This window comes from Genypterus blacodes, unplaced genomic scaffold (genome assembly GCF_046128005.1).
Source record: "Genypterus blacodes isolate CSIRO-AG114 ecotype Tasmania unplaced genomic scaffold, CSIRO-AGI_Gbla_v1 ptg000005l_1, whole genome shotgun sequence".
In the NCBI taxonomy this organism is placed as follows: domain Eukaryota; kingdom Metazoa; phylum Chordata; class Actinopteri; order Ophidiiformes; family Ophidiidae; genus Genypterus; species Genypterus blacodes.
Window position 1 is genome coordinate 2,572,743 of NW_027466819.1, and position 18,334 is coordinate 2,591,076.

Below are 18,334 nucleotides of genomic sequence, written 5' to 3' on the forward strand. Positions count from 1 at the left end.
CAATGGTGCTGCAAACTTGTAGCGTTCAGTTGCACCGCTAGAGGGCGACAAAGGCCACCACAAGCAAACGCACTCATTCACCCACTTTTTTACATGGAAACATAACTGTATTCACAACAGATTTACAGCAGCTCAGTTTTGGTCCGTGAGTTCAACGATAAATTTGAATGATAGTGAGTCATATTCACATTTATTTAAGTGTAATCCTCCTCTTCCTCAGTGCTGCATTTCAGTGGAGCGTTATGATGTGTGTGTTTGAAAAGGCTGTAATTGCAACGTACCTCGCGTGTTTGTGTGTGTGTGTGTGTGTGTGTGTGTCAGGTTTGATTTTCCAACATACATAGGTACTTTGTTTAGACTACAAAAATACCTTTATAAAGTACATTTGTTAAAGCAGCACGCACTCAGGGAAGTGAACGCAGGAAAAGTGACACAATCAGTTAAACTCAAAGATATCAGAATGCATCAACGAATGTTCTTGAAAGCAAACAGTCGGATAACAGAGCAGATTAGCACACAGTCGCTCATATCTGTAGGGTTTTAGGATGTCCGATCTTCATCATCGGCAGGGGAACGCAGCAGCAGTCGTGGGCGTGTCTAATGCGTGGAGTGGGCGGGGCCAGGGGAGCGGTCAGGTGTGCCTGTGATTGAGCGGATCTGTCTCACCCCTGAGCTGTCTCACCGCTTTGCGTGAGAAACACACGGACGCTCCGTCAGACTGGTTCTGTTCCGCTCACTTCAACAACTCCTGTTTTCTTAATGCGCTCTTGTTTGCAGCCGCTGCGGCGCCGCTTCTCTGCTGAGGACTCCTGATTCGTCTGTGAGATGAAGTCAACATGCAGTATACCTGCAGCAAACTTTTAACTTGTTTCTGTTGCAGCACAAGAGGACATTTGTTGAGGTTTCGCATGTGATTTAAGCAGGAAACACCTGCTGCACCTGCCCGCTCCTTCCTCGCCTCCTGCCTCCTCGACACGCGGTCTGAAACCATTCAGAATGAGAAACTAGTGACATTTGAAACAGATTGGACAGATTGGACCCCAGATCGGCATCTTGTTTGGGACTAAAGATGGAGCAAAGGACGCAGTGTGTCGCTCTGCTTTTTCTATCCGGTGAGTGTTTGTTACTTTCATTTACATGACAAATCACGTAAATGGTTAATGTTTTATTCATAAGCTCTCTAGAAGTGCTGCGAGTTTGGACTCTTTGCTTAAGGTTTTTAGGTTTGTAGATCCTTTTGTTGTTTTTTGTAGTTCGCAAATAGTCTATTATTAGACTCGATGGCAAACATCTACACTAAAATGTGTAAAGTATTCTTTTTAACAGTATGTTTGATACTAAACTCTTAAGTTCAGTCGCTAACTTGTTGCTATAACAACGCTATTCTTATCGTGACTTATAGTAAAATTTGTAGTAATTTTTAGATTGTTTTTATTGTGCAATCGCATCACCATACTGTCTCTGATACTGCCTACGGGACCTGCAGTGTGTGTGTGTGTGTGTTGGCTGTCAAAGCTCACAGATAATATTTAGTTAGGATACCTGAAGGTTTCTACAACTTCAACTACAGGTAAACAAAAGTACAGGAATTTATTTGTGTTGTATTTTAACAAACAGTATTTTATTCTCATCCATCCTATTGTGTGTGTGTGTGGTTATAGTTACTGTCTGATTTTGTGTGTGCGCTTATTTTTACTGTCTGATTGTGTGTGTTGTTGTAGTTATTGTCTGATGTGTGTGTGGTGATAAACAGTAGCTGTTGTCTGCCAGTGTTCGCTTCACAGAATGTGGTCCAGTCACATTCTTACTTTTGGCAAACGTGAATCCCAGCTAATTGTACAACCTGCGTCCTGCTCTCATGAGTGGACTCTGTGTCCGTGAGTCACTTTTGTTTCAAGTTTCTTGGAAATGCACAGGTGTGGCTGAAAGTGTTGGCATCCTTGCATTCAATTATGCACCATTAGTCCTGAGAAGTGTTGAAAACAATCTGCGAGATCATTTTGCAGTGGAAATAACAGAAATCTTGCCGATTCCCACCCTGTCATTCTAAAAGCGACTGGACAAAAGTATTGATACCTTTTAGAAGTTGTAAAGTGGTTGTATTGTACTGACAGTTCAAGCAGACTTTGTCTTTTAAGTACGACCAAGTGTCTACAATCGTCCAATCTTCCCTTCCTGTGGGTTAAATGGTTTGAGACGACTGTAAAGAGAAGCAGAGCCTGAGGAAGTCAGAACGTAAACACACCCATGCTAACATTCAAGCTCAAGGTACAGCAACACAAATATGAATAAGATCTGTTTCTAATAGACAAATACAGACACACTTTCTCGGGGGGGTTGCTGCCTCTGGCACTGGAAACCTTCTGGGGCCTAAATCAGTAGATTGATCCAAACATCCAGCCCAGTGTGAGGAAGCACCTAGAGGGGATGAGAGGGAAACATGGGGCCGCCTGTGAAGCTGAATCCCAGTGAAGATCAGTAAGAAAGAGCTGAAACAATGGAGTGAAGGCACCAACAAACATGAGGCAGATGGAGCAGATAGCCAATGAAATCTTCAAAATGTTTGTCTGTGCTACCATGTAACAGGTTAATGCTGTCACTGGGTTTCTTCCTCATGTTTGTGTTTTTCTTCTCTGAAACGTCTTAAGCTGTGAATCAGAAACAATTTGATCTGCAAAAACAGGCGTGACGAAGCGAACTGTCATCATGAGCGAACAGGAAAAGCTCGTATAGCAGCCTTGTGACACGCGAATGAACCTGTGTTTGTCTTAAGTTTGTGTGTGTGAGTGTCAGTCAGTCTCTCTCGCTCTCCCTTAGTTCAGTATTTACCTCTCTTGAGTCACTTAACTCTGTCTTCCCCTCCTCCTCCTTTCTTTTCTGTCTGTAATCTCTCTCTCTCTCTGTCTCCGTTCCCCTATTGGCTCAAAGCTTAAGTATGTCAATGGCAGAGTGTACACAGAGGTGCAAAGTAACACAGTGCATGTAGTGAAGTGTGTAAGAACGGTTCTGAGGTACGGCTTCTACCTTTGACAGAGGAACATTGCACCTTTCTACTCCACTACAACACGATTCATCTCATGGCTGTCGTTGCTCTTCTTCTTTCCTTTCTTCTGCTGTTGTCTCTGTCTCTTTTTCCAGCCAATCTGCAAACAAACAACCTGCAGACTGGAGGCGTTTACTAAACTGCACTTTACTCTGGGTACTTCAGGACAGATTTACTTTCACAGAAGTCAAACTGTCAATACTGGATTTGAATTTTGCCCCATCAGTATAATAATAATAATAATAATAATAATTATTCACCTTCTCCCCCTCTTGTAACATGACAAACACACAAAACACACACACAAACACTCACACATGCACACTCACACATGCACACTCACACATACTCTCTTCCTCTATAAAATAGGCCTTGTTTCAGATTAAAACCTTTTGTGTGAAGAAGCTTTGTTTCACCCTATAGGTAAAAGTGTCCTTGCATTGAACGGGGGAAGGACCTGTGTGAGTGTGAGTGTGTGTGTGTCCCTTAGTGTAATCATTCAGTGAGCTCATTAATGAGTAACTTTACTCAAGGAAAAAAAAAATCATTGTTTACAACAGAAATCAAAGGCCAACTGTTAGGCTTTTCCTGTTTGACTCACACACACACACACACACACTCTTAGCTCACTGTGTTGTTATCGTTTGGGTCTCACGCTCAGATTCAGGATGATTCACCTGCAGGAGTGAAACCACAGTCATTAGTCTTTAGTCATCTGATCAGTGCTAATACTACTATCATGATGAATCAGTCCACAAGCTCATGCTCATGTTGTTGTATTCATTTCCACAAAAGGAAATAATGTTTCTATACAGACTTCTATTCCTCTGAAACAGCATTTAGATGATTAAGGCGCACCAGAACTCTGAATCCCCGAAATCCATAACTGGCTGCTTGTAAAAACAGTTGGCAGCATTGGAACATCTGAGCAACTCAAACATTTATAGCTTCTTTCCTCTCTCTCTCTCCCACACACACCCACTTAATCAATCCTTAACCTTTTGACTCACACACGCACACACACACCCTTTCTGTCACACTTCCTTCATCCACATAACTGTGAAAATATTTTCACATGAAAGTTTTTTTTGCCGACTACGTGATCACGCAGAGGAGCAAACGGCGTGCGATGTCCAGGTCCTGTAAACTAACAGTGTGTTAAATGCAAAGAGAGGGAGGAGGGAGGGGGAGCAGTGCGTGCATACACACACAAGGTCAGTGTCTGTGAGAAAGGGAGAGGGTTGTCAGGTTAGAGATAAGAATAGAGTGATGAGTAGAGAGGAAGCAGGACATCTGGAGAATGATAGAGAGAAGATGTGTATCCTCACTTCTACTTCATATGTCTCTCTCTCTCTCTCTCTCTCTCTCTCTCTCTCTCCCCCTCTCAGCGGTGTGTGTGCGCGCTGTGTTTGTGGAGCCTGCCCAGCCTGTGACCTCCCTGCGCTCCCTGGCAGAGAGCGTGACCAGGCTCCCCTGCCGGTACCAGGTGGAGCAGGAGCAGAAGGTGGTGCAGGTCACCTGGCACAAGTTGCTGCAGGACGGCACCAAGGAGCAGATCATCACCGCACACTTCACAGACGGACACACGGGTAATTGGGACCAAAGACTCAGTGGTCCGACCAGTTTACCAAAAATAATTCCCAGTTGTAAATCCGCACTTCCGGTTGTCTCCACAGCAGAGATGAGAGCTGTCATTATGAACCACTTGACACCATTGTGGTTAGAATGAACATTGTGCCTCAAACAAACAGCAGATCTGCACATTTAGCTCTACTTGTCTGCCTAAAAAGATCATTACACAGTTTTGTTAGCGGTAGAGATTGAAGACGTGATGATGACAGACTCACACACGTACACATTTACTTACTAAGCATTCTGTATTGACGTACTGTGTGTGCTGTCTGCTGTTACGTGTTGCTTGTCAGAGTTTGGCCGTTACTCGGGCCGCGTGAGGTTCGAGAGCAGCAGCCCCACGGAGAACTCGGCCCTGCTCATCCCCAACACGGAGGAGAGCGACGAGGGGAGCTACACCTGCCACATCACCACCTTCCCCAACGGAAACTTTGAGACGCGCATCACACTCACAGTCTGGAGTAAGACTCATCTGTCTGTCTGTCTGTCTCTGTCTGTCTCTGTCACTCTGGGTTCTAAGGTTTCAGTGGCTGAGAAGGTCAAAGTGTGAGAACACGTGAGAATCAGAGTAGTGATCACGACCCAACCTTCCAGACAAAGTTAGTCTGGTTCTAACGACACAGTGGTGTAAAACGAAGGACTGTCAGTGTGAGTTAGGGGGAAGAGGGGGGGGGGGGGGTGGAGAAGGAGAGGCTACAGCGAGTGCCAAATGCAGTTGAAACTTCGGAATGCTGTTGCGGAGTTGTTTCAGCCTGAAGGGAAACCTGCAGCGCTGATGAGTTTCTCCTTTAGCTGCCAGTCATCGGTGGCGACTTCCTGTCCCAACACGCCCCAGATACAAACAAATCAACAGACATATATCCACACACACACACACACACACGACACACCAACCCTTCACACACGACACACAACCAGAGCCCGAGAAAGTGAGTGAGTGTCTGGTGAAGTTGAGGTGTCTGACCCAGTTTTGATGGTGGATTCCATCTAATCACAATCTAGTAAATGTTCTCGTTCCCCTGCTTCATCTGCCGGTGCTTTGTTTTCTTGATTACCGCCTTCTCTTTGTTCCGTGCTGCATTTAAAGATCAGTCAGGTCCATCCTACAGTCTGATTCTCTCTAAAGTCCTCCTGAGCCTGTTTGCCCCTGCACGCTGAATTACGCCGACAAACTGGTTCCATTTGCTCTAATGACTGTCATCAGAGTTGATTTTAGGTAAAGGCAAATTGGTTAGATGGGAGTTTTGGAGAGTTACTCCTTAAGTAACAACTGCCTCATTGTATGGAGGTAAAGTCTCTTTGTGTGGTCGTATTGTTCAGGCTTTGTTGTATTTAAGTATTGAACTTTACGAGTCTCTACTATGATTTTTGATCTTAATCTACTCTGATTCTTTCCTTCAGCTTTACCCATCTCCTCTCTGGAGCCGGTGGTCCTGGTGGAGGGCCAGTCGTTCCGCGAGGCCGCCTCTTGCCGCGCGGTGGGACGCCCGCAACCCCGTGTCTCCTGGGACACCGACCTGCCGGGTCAGTCCCGGAACCACACCACCGCCACGTCCTTCTCCAGCAGGTTCTCCCTCCACCCCCTACGCAGCATGAATGGGAAACGGCTAGACTGTCTGGTGTGGCACCCGACCTTCAAGGAGCCACGGAGGATCTCCAACCGCCTGGAAGTTCATTGTGAGTTAAGCTGAAGGTGACGGTGATGAAGAGCAGTGATATTTGAGCAGCAGGACTGAAGCGCTGCTGTCAGACGAAACCCATGTCCCTCTCACATGCAGTTTTGTGTTTGCTGCACTGTTCATGTGCCTGTGTGTGTGTGTGTGTGTGTGTGTGTGTGTGTGTGTGATTGTGTGTGTGTGTGTGTGTGTGTGTGTGTGTGTGTGTGTGTGTGTGTGTGTGTGTGTGTGTGTGTGTGTGTGTGTGTGTGTGTGTGTGTGTGTGTGTGTGTGTGTGTGTGTGTGTGTGTGTGTGTGTGTGATTGTGTGCGTTTCCTTTCTGGTGTCAGATCCTCCAGGTGCCACCATCTCCAGTGCCACAGAAAACTGGTTTGTGGGCTTGGAGGAAGCCGAGCTCACCTGTAACAGCGTCAGTTACCCCAAACCCACAGACATCGCCTGGACATGGTACAGTCGCCACCCGCCTGTCTGCACACACAGCACACACATTGTACACATTGTAATGCCCCCTGTGCTTGCTAATTGCTCTTTACGTGGCGCTGGAATGCCACTTAACACACACACTCGCACACACACCGGGCTACGCTGCCGCAAACAACAAAGAAGTGTGCTTCCGTCTAAGCGAGGGCGGCTTTCCCTCCTGCTTCAGTTCACGGCGGAATGAAAGCCGCGGTGTCACGTTGCGCAATGTGAAGAGGAGGGAGGAGACGTTTTCACACAAGGAGGCAGAAAGGGACACGAGGAAGAGCAGGAGACGCATGCTAAGCACTTAATCACAGTGCCTGGCTCTAAATATCACTGTAAACGCCTGGTAAAACACCGGGTCTGCACTTTAATTAGAGACACGCTGGCAGCCATTACACTCACGAGTCCACACACACAATGATCACAGCTCCTCCGCTGAGTCAAAAATGCTTCATCAGACACTTAGGGGACCTTCATTATCATAAACTCACACGTTGCTCTAACCTACGCATCTTTACATTAAATTATACTTAAGATGCCAAGGTTTCCACATTAGGATGAATTAGTGATAGTTTGTCTTCTGCACTCTGAAGTACAGAGAACAATCAAACCTGCTGGCTTCTCTCTGGGTATTAAAACATGTAAACATATGAAATTACAAGGAAATAGAGCTGTACAACGTAGAAACAAGGGTGATAAACGTATAAATACACCAAGAGTTGACACAATTGTTGACTTAATCATTTAAAAATAAGAATACATTATTTTTTATTAAGATTTTGCTGAAGACTTTTTTTCAATACTTAATATTTAGATTTCTATGTTTTATCCATCTTCAAAGTACTTAGAGAGAATGTTGAGGCTACTGTTGTGATTATTAAGACTCATAATATTGGAAAGTGTGTGGGAAGATGTAAGTTGATGTTAAGAAGGTCAAGACACCTTCTCGCCCTCACCTTTCTCTGTATCGTTCTCAGCCATCTCCTCCTCCTCCGTATCAGATGCAATCTCCACCCGTGACTCTTTTTTATAAAGGGTTTGTGAGAGAAGAACTAGGTGGGGTTGAGAAAAGAAACCTGAGCTGGCTGTAGTTTGGGGGGTGTAGAGCAGCGAAACCAAGGCAACATGACCCCTCTCAGTGGGATTGATCAGAAACTGCCTCTGCATTATGTGGCCTGCGTCTTCCTCCGTAGCGACACAATGTGGGACTGGTTGCGGGTTTCTGGACTCGCTTAAATCCCCTAAAACCAGTATTTGGTCTGCTCAGATCAATGGGCACCGGTTGTAAGCCAGCAGGTTTTGGGTTCAGGTGCATGTAAATTGGTGGTTACACTTTGCGGTGAACCTGATCCCTGGAGTATTTAGAAACGGTGATATCACTTCCGTCTTGCAAACCCGTTGTTGTAGTCGCGCTGTAATTGTATGTTTGGTTTGCTGTTCCTGCTCGATGTCGTCGCTTTGACCTGGATTTGTTTGTGCTTAACACAGACGACCTCACAGTTGCAGCCATTGTCTCAAACGGTGCCTCTGTCACAGGCCTCTGCAGTGTTTACCTGTAAGCTCATGCTGGCATTTTCTCCTGACCTTTCACAGGAGGGGAGGAGCTCTGCCCAACGGGACGTCTGTGTCTGCAGGGAAACTCTCCTTCAGCCGAGCCCTCCGCCTGAACGACACCGGGGTGTACGAGTGTGTGGTCACCAACAATGTGGGAGTGGGGAGGGCAGAATATAGCCTGACCGTTGCAGGTAAGTGCAAGGATGTTCCAGCTGCTGCTACCGTCGCTACCTCTGAGTTTACAGTGATTACATTCACAAAACTTTTGACCTGGTAGACTAGAATGAGTTTGGACCTTAAGAGTTGGGCTGACGGTGCAGTTTACCTTTGGAGTTGGAACTTTGCTGCCCCCCTGTGATGGAGGAAGGGCATGAGCAGAGTTTTGTTCTTGAACTCATGAGCCCCTCCTCCTCCCCCTCCTCTTCCTCCTCTTCGCTCTCTTCCAGGGACATCACGCAGCACCGATTTGACCACTGACAAACTGCTGCTGACCATCATTTGTTCTGCGGCGGGAGGTTTGGTCATCATCATGGTCATCATCATCCTGCTGGTCAACCGCCACCATCGGCACCGAAACAAGAAGCTGGCGAGGCAGCTCAGCCAGAAAACGTGAGCGGATCTGCATCTCTCTCGCTGACTCTCTCTCTTAATTAGTTAATATCCCCAAACACAACGAGAGCTCGGCTGTGAATGGCTCCATTCCTAACTGCTATTTAAACTGTTTACACACTACAGACATTTTTCTCCAATTACATTTCCAGACACACTTTGGTTTCACTAAATCCACCAAAAACGTTTTTTTTTTCCTTTCTAGGGAGGAAGTCCACACCCTCTCCCGTCAAACCTCCTTCAGGAGACTAAACTCAGTCAGCACGGACCCTCGAGTGCAGGTACACACACACACACACACACACACACACACACACACACACACACACAGCTGAGGAAAACCTGTATGCTGGGTAGAACCTGTGTGGAGCCGGCCGGGCCTAGCCGGGGTGGAGCAGCTCGTCTGCAGTGGAGGCCGATGATTACAGGCTCCTGCAGCCTCAAATCACACCTGAGACACCATTCATATTCATGTCATGTCTCATTCTCAGCCCATTAGTTGCTGTGATTGCCTCCAGCAAGCCCTTCTAACTTCTTCATACTTTCAGGCAGAGAAACCATTCAAAAAATTTTGCGGCCTTCAGACTTCAGGGCGTTCAGCCGCCCAATCAACATTTTAGATTTTAAACATTTTTCAGCCTTTAAGCCATTTTACACCCTCATTGCGTCTGTATTGCGTCTTGTCAGAGTGCAGGTAACTTGAAGCTGATTGGCTTAGAGCTTCTCACTTTGAATAAGCTGCTGCAAATTTCCACCTCAAAAATGTCTTCAACTCTTATTTACTTCCACAAATTTGAGACTTCCCAAACAATTCATATATAGAGACCAACCATTCACACATGTTTCAGGCTTTGAGGCTTCAATCTTGTTCAGCATTTAGCAACATTTTCAGCGTTTGTGATCACAGTGCTTATTTATGGTCATTGTCAAATTCATGTTTGCTCTTCTGTTCCAGTCTGAAGATTACACTTCGCTCAGGGTTGACAGCCGAATGAAGAACAGCCAGATGTCTCTGGTGAGTCACACAAAGGCCTCCTATAGGAATCAGATGCACCCTACAGACGCAACGATCCATCCTTCATTGTCTTTTGAAATGGAAATCATTCAAATTTGACTGAGATGTATAGATTCCTCTGCAGCAGTTATGATTATTATTATTGTTATTAAGATATTATCAAGAAACCATTGTAACACAAAATGACTTCATACCACAAACAGTGTGTTGCATGACATCATTACAATGAAACTGACTGGGAGATAAAGTAACCGCTGCTCTGTTTACATGATTATTGATTAGATGCTTTATCTAAGGTATGGTAATGTAGTGTTTTCAGGGGTGTTGCTGCTTAAACACACAGACAGAGATGGTTATCAGTGTTGTGACTGTTGAGACCTCCTCTCTGCCTGCAGGAGCGACCCATTTACAAAGGCAGTCAGTCCACTCTGTGCGGGAAGTGGGGGTCCCCTGGAGGGGTGGAGGTCGACGAGCTGGGACGTCCCGTCGTCTGGCATGACGGCCGAGAGAGCCTGAGAGGAACAGAGACGGAGAGAGAGAAAGAGGCACGCACAAGGATGGTGGAGTCGTACCTGAAGAGCAGCAACATGTCGCTGGTAGTTGTGTCTTCTGAATGCTTCTTCTGTTGTCATAGCTGGGTCAAAGTGTTAATAAACCCATGACTTTGCTCTGCGTCTGACAGGACTCGGGTCTGCCTTCGTCCCTGGTTCCACTGAAGCCCCAGCAGGACGACGGCACTGGGCAGAGAGAGGTGGACCTGGGCCACCTTAGGGAGGGAGTGTCCCCGGACGAGGAGGATTGGGGTCCCACCCCATCGGAACCAGACAGGGACGAGGACGACGGCGACGGCGACTGCAGCGCCTACAAGATTACAGAGGCTCTCACCAACCACTTCTACTACAGCAATGGCATCCTCAGGCCCAAACCACACTCCAATGCCATCCTGCTGCACCCCAAGGGGCAGATCGTCTAGGCCACAGCTTCTCGTCCACGCCGCGTGAAGAGGAAACGCTCTTTAGGCCCATGTTTGTTTTGTACGCAGCATCATTCATTTTGCCCACAATGGGTAATGTCACGACCAAATGCTGCGACCTGGATATTATTGGTGCTGTCGTCATTATTTAGAAGATCCACGGATTGTGAATTTAGTGGTTGATGAATTTTGCCACACCAGCAACATCGGCATGTAAACGACTTTCAGTAAAGAACTGAACAAGGCTGAAAGATTCCTGTAACACAAAGTTTACCGGATTGCCTGCATGGCTAAATGTCAAGTCCACGACTTTGGGTGACTTTCAGCTGTTTGCCATTATAATGTAAGAGTTTAGGTCCTCTTACTCGTGTTACCCTGTTTACCTCAAACACATCTAACTGGGACAATATGGACAAAGAGCTCTAAGGCCTGGCCCAAGTCCAGCAGTGGGTAACGGCAAACAGTACTCAAGTCTCGCTATTTACACCTTTAATGCACCTGTGGGTGAGGGTATGTATGTTGTATATACTATAAGTGGAAAAGAGAACTTAGCAACTCCTGGTGGGGTGTTATGGTTAAAACAGGGTGAAGTGTCCCACTTTGTTGTCATGCAAAGGTAAAGCAAACATTCTGTATTCTTAAAGCAGTTTTGGGAGTACATGTGTTGTTTACTGACCTAAATACACTTTTGTAAATAATTACATTTTTGTGGATTTTTTAAAAATGAAACTGAAAACAAATCTAAAGTATGGACATGTTTATTCATTAAAGCACAGTATGCAAAAGAAAATACAGGTTAGTAATCTTTGTAAAATAGCAGTTTAGCTCGTTTGCCATCACATGTAGATCATTACATCACCAGCAGACTGAGGAAAGTGAGGTCAGTCAGGAAGGCTGTGTGTACCAGCCTGTGCTGAGTGGGGGGAGACTCGGGTGGAAGATCAAAGGGAGTGAATTTAAGGCCCTTTAAGAAGCAATGGAAGTTGATTCAGTTGATTCAGAATTGTTTTAGAAATGTCCTGATGTTGTGCTCCTCAGTATCTCTCAGTAACTGGGTCAGTCCACTTCCTGTACCTTGTTTTGACGGCGTGGCAGATCCTCCTGTCTTCACTTTTTGGTGAGAACCAGGACAGCTGAAGGCACCAAGCCCAGCTCCCTCAGGGGTGTCTCCATGTCCTGCTCAGTGTAGACGTGGCGGGGGTATGGAGACAGCATGGTGAACTCCTGACCCTGCGGCATGTTGCTGTTCTCCTGCACATAGACACACACAGCTGCCAGCGGCTCCTCGGCCTTGAATACCGCTGTGATTGCAGAGCCGTCAAACAGCCGTACCTGTATCCTGGACTCATCGTACTCCTTCTTGGACGGTAGAGGGGCCTGACTGGTGGGTGATGAGGGGGTGGGCTGGGGGGGCGCGGCCGTGCTGGAGGGCCCCACACCTCCACTCTTCTGAGCTCTCCTCTCTTTGTCTCTTGCAATCTTTTCTGTAACCCTTTGTCTAGCCTGTTTGTCCTCCAGCTTGTCTTTCCTGCAACGCTCAGCCTGTTTCTTCATGTCATCCTGCTGCTTTTGGTGGATCAGCTGCAGCTCGCGGCCTTGCCTCCTCCTCAGTTTCTCCCTCTCCACCTCCTGTGCTCGCTCCTGCTCTCTCTGTTCCACCTGCTTCAATCTCATCAGCTCCTCCAGCCTTTTGACTTGTTTACGTTTCTCCTCCTCCGTCAGTGGCCGCTTCCGCTTGTTGGTCTCATCGATGGCATTTTGAATGTTCTCTTCATTTGCTGTATCTCCAGTAAGGTCTGATGTGCAGATGGTTGCTGCTCCTCCCAGGACTTTCTCAACAGGAGGCAGATAGGGCTCATTGATGTCTGGGTCGTTCTCATGCTCCGTTAGCCAGTCCATGGCTTCTTCTATTCCCTGGTCCTCTGTGTTGGCCACCGCCCTCTCCACTCTGTTTCTGTCAAATCCCATCTCCAATAGGCTCTCTAATTTTGTCAGCTGTGCCATCTTCTGACCCGTTAACTCCACTTTCACACTATGTGTAGTGCTACTTCCTGCTTCCTCTTCAGCTTAAGAGTGTCAGGCACAAAGTTTACATCAAACGTGTGGTTTAAAAAAGTGTGTTACTTACAGCACTATGAGACTCTAAAGCCACTTAAATAAACAATAGTGATGTCATCAAACTCACAAAAGTGATGCCATCCAGTAACCATGACAATGATGTCATCCAAACTAACAGTTACCATTACTTCTAGTTCATCTTTTGATTTTGCAGCTTTGACCGCTCACTCAGTGCTGCCACCTGCTGGCCAGCAGCTGCACACAGCTGGGGAACAGAGGAGCGACTCCCATGACTGCCACAGCTCCTAAACATGCCAGGGATGCATTTTTCTGAGACTGAAAACAACTGTAGTCATTGAGATGTTTATTCATTAAAGCACAGTATGCAATAGAAAAGAATAGCGGTTAGTAATTATTGTAAAATAGCACAGTTTAGCTCGCTTCCCATCATATGTAGGAGTGAAATGGATCATTACATCACCAGCACCCTCTCCCCACTGTACTGATCCACTGCTCATGGTACTGACTGAGAAAACTTGTTAGGAAGAAAGATTATGTAATGTGTAAGATTTGGTGTTCACTTACCAGATCTGTGACAGACCTGGAGTCACATCCACCCCCGAAGAACCAGAGAACATGAAGCATGTGTGAGTGTAAAAGCCTACCAGACATTAAATTCAGTTGGAGAAGAAAATGTTCACGGGTGTTAATCTATGATTTCAACCCAACACAAATGTATTTACTTCCAGGTGCTATCAGTTTGCTGCTGGAATCAAACCCTGGGCTTATCTCTGTGATGACAGATGTCAAACCTTCTGTGTTTACTGTTTGCTTGTGTGCATAACTTCTCTCTTTGCAGAAATCTCTCCAGGTTGCAGAAGATATGACCCCAGTAAAGTCAATGCCACCTATTTCCAAATATGCTGTAAATTCCAAAAAAGCAAGGTCAGTGATTTAGTTTGGATGCATATCCCCCTAAAATTCTTGACATTTAGTAAAATCACCAGAGTCTCTCTTAAAGTGACAGGCAGCTGTGATGAGAGCAGGACGTTACATATGAAACATTAGTTACAGACTTAATAAAACACATTTATGGAGAAGTGCAGCAGACGGTCAAATCAAGTGGGAGTTGCTACTTTTCAGTGATATCAAAATAGAAAATGAAGTTCATTATTCTAGGAAGGAGATGTAGGAACGCCTCAGAGACATTTCCAGCTTCTTATCCTTCATAATTGCAGTCACGTCAGTCAAACTGAGTATTGGGCCCCAACTTCTTTGTGAGTCCTCTGGTGAGTACGTAGGTTACTCCTCTGAGAGAAACACTTCCCACATGTGTCACACGTGTACGGCTTCTCCCCCGTGTGGATTCGCTGGTGTATCTCCAGGTGGCTAACCCGATCAAAGCTCTTACCACAGAACGGGCAAATGAACCATTTCTCCTTTATGCGACGAGTTGCTATAGTTTTGTGTAATTCAGGGTCATTTAAGAGGAAGAATCTTCTTTCTGGATTCAGAGAGCACATGCTTTTAGTCTGCGGTTGTTTGTGTCTCTCTGAGTGATTCATTGGGTCTGGAGGCTGTCCTGGCTGAGCCTGACTGGAGCCCACGGGAGCCCTGGTCTTGCTTGACGACCCCTGTGCCGTCACGTTGTCCCTCACGATCCCATCAGTGCAAGCCATGTCTGTGGAATTATCAAGAATGTCCAACGCATTTTGAATTAGCAGAATTTCCGTGTCCAGATTTTGTGAAGACTGCTTTTGTTCTAAAAAACAATCGGAGTCCTCTGCAGTGTCGCTATCTCCCACTGACACAGACAACCACTGCTGACTTTCCTGTTCGTCCACATCAGCAGCTTGGAGGTTCAGGTCCATCTGACAGTGATCCCCTTCATCATCTGCAGTGTGTTGAGTGTCCACCACCTGCCCCACAATCTGGACATCGTCGTCGTCTTCGTCCTCTAATTTGACGACCAACTCATAGTCATCTCTGCCGTCATGTTCACAGTGTCCAGACACGAGTCGCTCACATTGTTTCTCTTCAGACAGCGTAGGCAGGGGCGTGGCCGAGGCGTGGACCTTCTCTATGATCGGCCCTGAAGGACAGAGCAGGAGCATTGTTTAGCTTTAACTTCAACCAATCAAAGTATTTAACAGCATTAAGGTAGTACACACACACACACACCACATTTAAACAAAACAATGAAGACAGCAGCCAATGAGTATTTACATGCTTTTTACTCAAACATGCACATATACAGACTGGAAACTAGGAAAGGAAAACTAATCCGGACTCTTAAGCTGTATAGTCATAGTTTAGTATAGTTAAATAGTCTTTACAGTAAAAACACGTGTTTGTGTCGTAGAAGTAAATGTCATGTATCGGTACGTGAACACATCATGGCTGTCTGATCTCAGTCAGGCTCAGCATCACTGTGAGCGTGTTTAAGACAGGTGTTTCTTGCTTGTTGGGTGTTTAGGGTTACCTTCACTAAAGTCGTTTGTAATTTACCATGGCAACAGTTCAGCGTCTACCTTCCTGCCTTGCTGGGCTGTTACCGGCAGACACGTGAACGCATCACAGCAGCTCTACTGGGCCTTTTTTGTGTGTACTGTTTATAAAGTGAGTACCTGAACACTCGCGGTGTGTGTGTTTGTGTGTATTTGTGTGTGTGTGAGCTCTTTCCATACCCTCGCTGCTCTGCTCCATCCTGGCGGCGGGGCACAGTGCCACCACGGGGGCCTGAGGCAGGGCTGTCCCCCGCTCACTCTCCATCAGCATCAGCTTTCTGTTCAGGGCTTGAACCTCGCTCTCTCTCCGGCGCAGCTCGGCGTGTATGAGGGCGAAGCCGTCCTCCCACAGTTTACTGATCTCCAGCACTGCAGCTTTAGCTAGCATCTCCATGATGGAGCTCAGTTTACTCTGGAAAGCGACGCAGTTTGCCATGTTCTCCTGAAACAGCACGTCTGCTCGCCACGGCCGTTCATTCACTTCATGTATACAATCAATAAAAACGGTCCAGCGTCCGCTCCTTCAACGTCTGCGCTTAAGAGGCAAAACTGTCCAAGTGAAACACAAAAGAAACAGGAAGCAGAAGGTAGTCATGTGACAGGAGTTGTACGGTGTGGACGGAGGGACAAAACTCGTATTTGCGTACAGTACAGTCAATATTGTCCATGTCTTCTTTACTGTAACATGCGTGAGTGTGACTTATTGTATAATGTACAGTAAGATCTATTCCTCACGTTTAACCAATAGCATATCGATACATAAACCTGACTAATATGAGATAGTGCCCCCAATAACGTCGGTGACGACAGAGAGTGTGAGCGTGTTTGTATCAGGGTGAGAGAAGCGGATTTGACAGCGCTTGATTTCATGACATCACGTACTTAATCTTACTTGACGTGAACCCGTGATGACATAATATATGCATTACATGTATTCATAGATATATATTAGGTGATTTTAGATCCAATCTAACCTAGTCTGTAAACGTAAGTATGAGAAACTTCAGTGGAGCTTTGTGTAAAGTTTGACCATTTATTTGACACTCAATATTTCTGCATTTAAACTTTAGGATGTATGATTAATGTAGAGCATTAAAGGCACTTCTGTATATACCATAACCATAATATATATATATGTTTCCTTATGTGTATGCATCACACAGGGTTGATCAGAAACCTGTGTTAATATTTTATGAGATTTATTATTTATTTTTGTAACATTTGAAGTGTGTCAGTCTGAAATGACTTGAACCTAATCATCTGTTTGTCTTCCTCTTCCCTTCTCTCAGGACCTCAAAAATGGAGTCAGCTTTAACAAACATGCTTGACATGGAGCTGAAGTGTCCTATCTGCTTGGACATATTTAATGATCCTGTCATATTGCCTTGCAGGCATAATTTCTGTAGGGAGTGCATAAATGCAGTCTGGACCCTAGGCTGCCCTTTGGGGCGTTGCCCTATCTGCATGCGAGCTTACAGAAGAAAACCACACCTGTTGGAAAACTTTCACTTAGTTAGCCTAGTGAGCCAATATCAGAATTTGAAGCCACACAAATTTAAGCAGTGTCTCCTCTGCAGAGGCCAACCTGGAGACTTTGTTGTAAAGGAGTGTCTGACCTGCAAGGAGTCATGTTGCCATGATCATATCGATACACACCTCAACAATCCATGTCCATTTCCAGGTCACCTGATGGTGAACATTGAAGAGTTGGATAACTGGACCTGCTCTGAGCATGGGGAATACAAACTGCTCTACTGTGAGGAGGAGCAAATCACTTTGTGTCGGTCTTGCAGCAGGGCCACCTGCTCAAGCCACACAATTTGCAGTGCGAATGAAAAGTTGGTTGGAATGAAGGTAAGTGAATTCCATTGATTGATGTTGTTGTAGTGGTTTTATTCTCATGTGAATAGAGATACTTCTTATTGTAGTCCTTCAAGCTTCAGCTGCTTGATGGCACATTGCATTCAGTGTCATGCAACAGATTTCTGTATTTACAAGTTTCAGGAACTACATATTTCCCTATTTTACATTCTGCACATGAGTGAAAATATAGATTGAACTCATTTGTCTAATCTGTCTTGTGCATGTTTTTTCAGGAGAGACTAAACCTGCTGGAACGTGAGCTGAACATTTTTAATTTTGTCGTAACTGACGAGCTCAAAGAGATGAGGACAAATCAAAAAAATGTGATGGTAAATTGACAACCAATGTCCATTTCTCTGTCTGTTGCTTCCAAACACTGCCTTAGATATGCATTTCTTTCATGTGTGATAATCAAACCCATGGTGACTTCATGATTGAGCTGAAATGTAGCAGAGATCTACTGTGGTGCAACGCATTTACCACCGCCTCCTAAGAATATATAATTACAATGTATTCTATGTAAATGTGAATGCATCAGTGCATGTATTGGTATTATGTCTCTATATCATGTCTCTAATCTTTCTTCTATCGATAGGAGACACTGCATGCCCGGAAAGGTCAAGTGAAAAGCCATTTTGAGAAGATGCAGAACAAAGCACTGCAGGTGCTGAACGACTTTAAAGTAAATTATGAGCTGACACACACCCGACACTACCAGGACATCAGGACGAGGCATACGAAAATTAGAAATCTGCTATCCTCAACAAGCATGTGCCTCAGACAAGTAGACAAATCCAAATTCCTGAAGGTACAAATCTGTTCTGTTCTCTCTTTTTGTTAATGCATTGAGTGTGTGTGAGCCAACACACATAAATCAGACACATGTTAGCAAACACGTGCACAAATTCTAATCTGTCATCTGTTCTTTTTCAGAGAGGA

At 45.6% G+C, this 18,334-nt stretch overlaps 2 protein-coding genes across 3 annotated transcripts; one reads left to right on the top strand and one right to left on the bottom strand.

Moving 5' to 3' along the window:
* The first annotated feature begins 667 nt into the window (after positions 1–667).
* Positions 668–11,677, top strand: nectin4b (nectin cell adhesion molecule 4b). Its single transcript, XM_076148389.1, has 12 exons — positions 668–820; positions 921–1,112; positions 4,432–4,632; positions 4,969–5,136; positions 6,077–6,352; positions 6,681–6,798; positions 8,410–8,561; positions 8,817–8,979; positions 9,185–9,260; positions 9,935–9,994; positions 10,390–10,590; positions 10,677–11,677. The coding sequence occupies exons 2-12, from the start codon at positions 1,070–1,072 to the stop codon at positions 10,965–10,967; spliced, it is 1,749 nt and encodes a 582-aa protein (XP_076004504.1). The 5' UTR covers positions 668–820; positions 921–1,069; the 3' UTR covers positions 10,968–11,677.
* Positions 11,678–11,695: 18 nt separating this feature from the next.
* Positions 11,696–16,122, bottom strand: LOC142998870 (UBX domain-containing protein 1-like). Of its 2 annotated transcripts, none has more exons than XM_076148391.1 (2): positions 15,713–16,122; positions 11,696–15,117 (listed from the first exon to the last, which is right to left on the bottom strand). In XM_076148391.1, exon 2 carries the CDS (start codon positions 12,969–12,971, stop codon positions 12,075–12,077), a length of 897 nt encoding a protein of 298 aa, XP_076004506.1. In that variant the 5' UTR covers positions 12,972–15,117; positions 15,713–16,122; the 3' UTR covers positions 11,696–12,074. The 2 variants fall into 2 exon arrangements, with proteins under 2 accessions (XP_076004506.1, XP_076004505.1); XM_076148390.1 differs by having other exon boundaries at positions 13,366–15,117.
* Between the last annotated feature and the right edge of the window lie 2,212 nt (positions 16,123–18,334).

Bases quoted from the DNA above. Each gene is read 5' to 3' on its own strand.
- nectin4b (XM_076148389.1), top strand. From the start codon at position 1,070: ATGGAGCAAAGGACGCAGTGTGTCGCTCTGCTTTTTCTATCCG. The intron at 8,562-8,816 runs GTAAGTGCAAGG...GCTCTCTTCCAG, and splicing joins ATATAGCCTGACCGTTGCAG to GGACATCACGCAGCACCGAT. The intron at 8,980-9,184 runs GTGAGCGGATCT...TTTCCTTTCTAG, and splicing joins AGGCAGCTCAGCCAGAAAAC to GGAGGAAGTCCACACCCTCT.
- LOC142998870 (XM_076148390.1), bottom strand. From the start codon at position 15,968: ATGGCAAACTGCGTCGCTTTCCAGAGTAAACTGAGCTCCATCATGGAG. The intron at 15,118-15,712 runs GTATGGAAAGAG...TCTGTCCTTCAG, and splicing joins GATGGAGCAGAGCAGCGAGG to GGCCGATCATAGAGAAGGTC.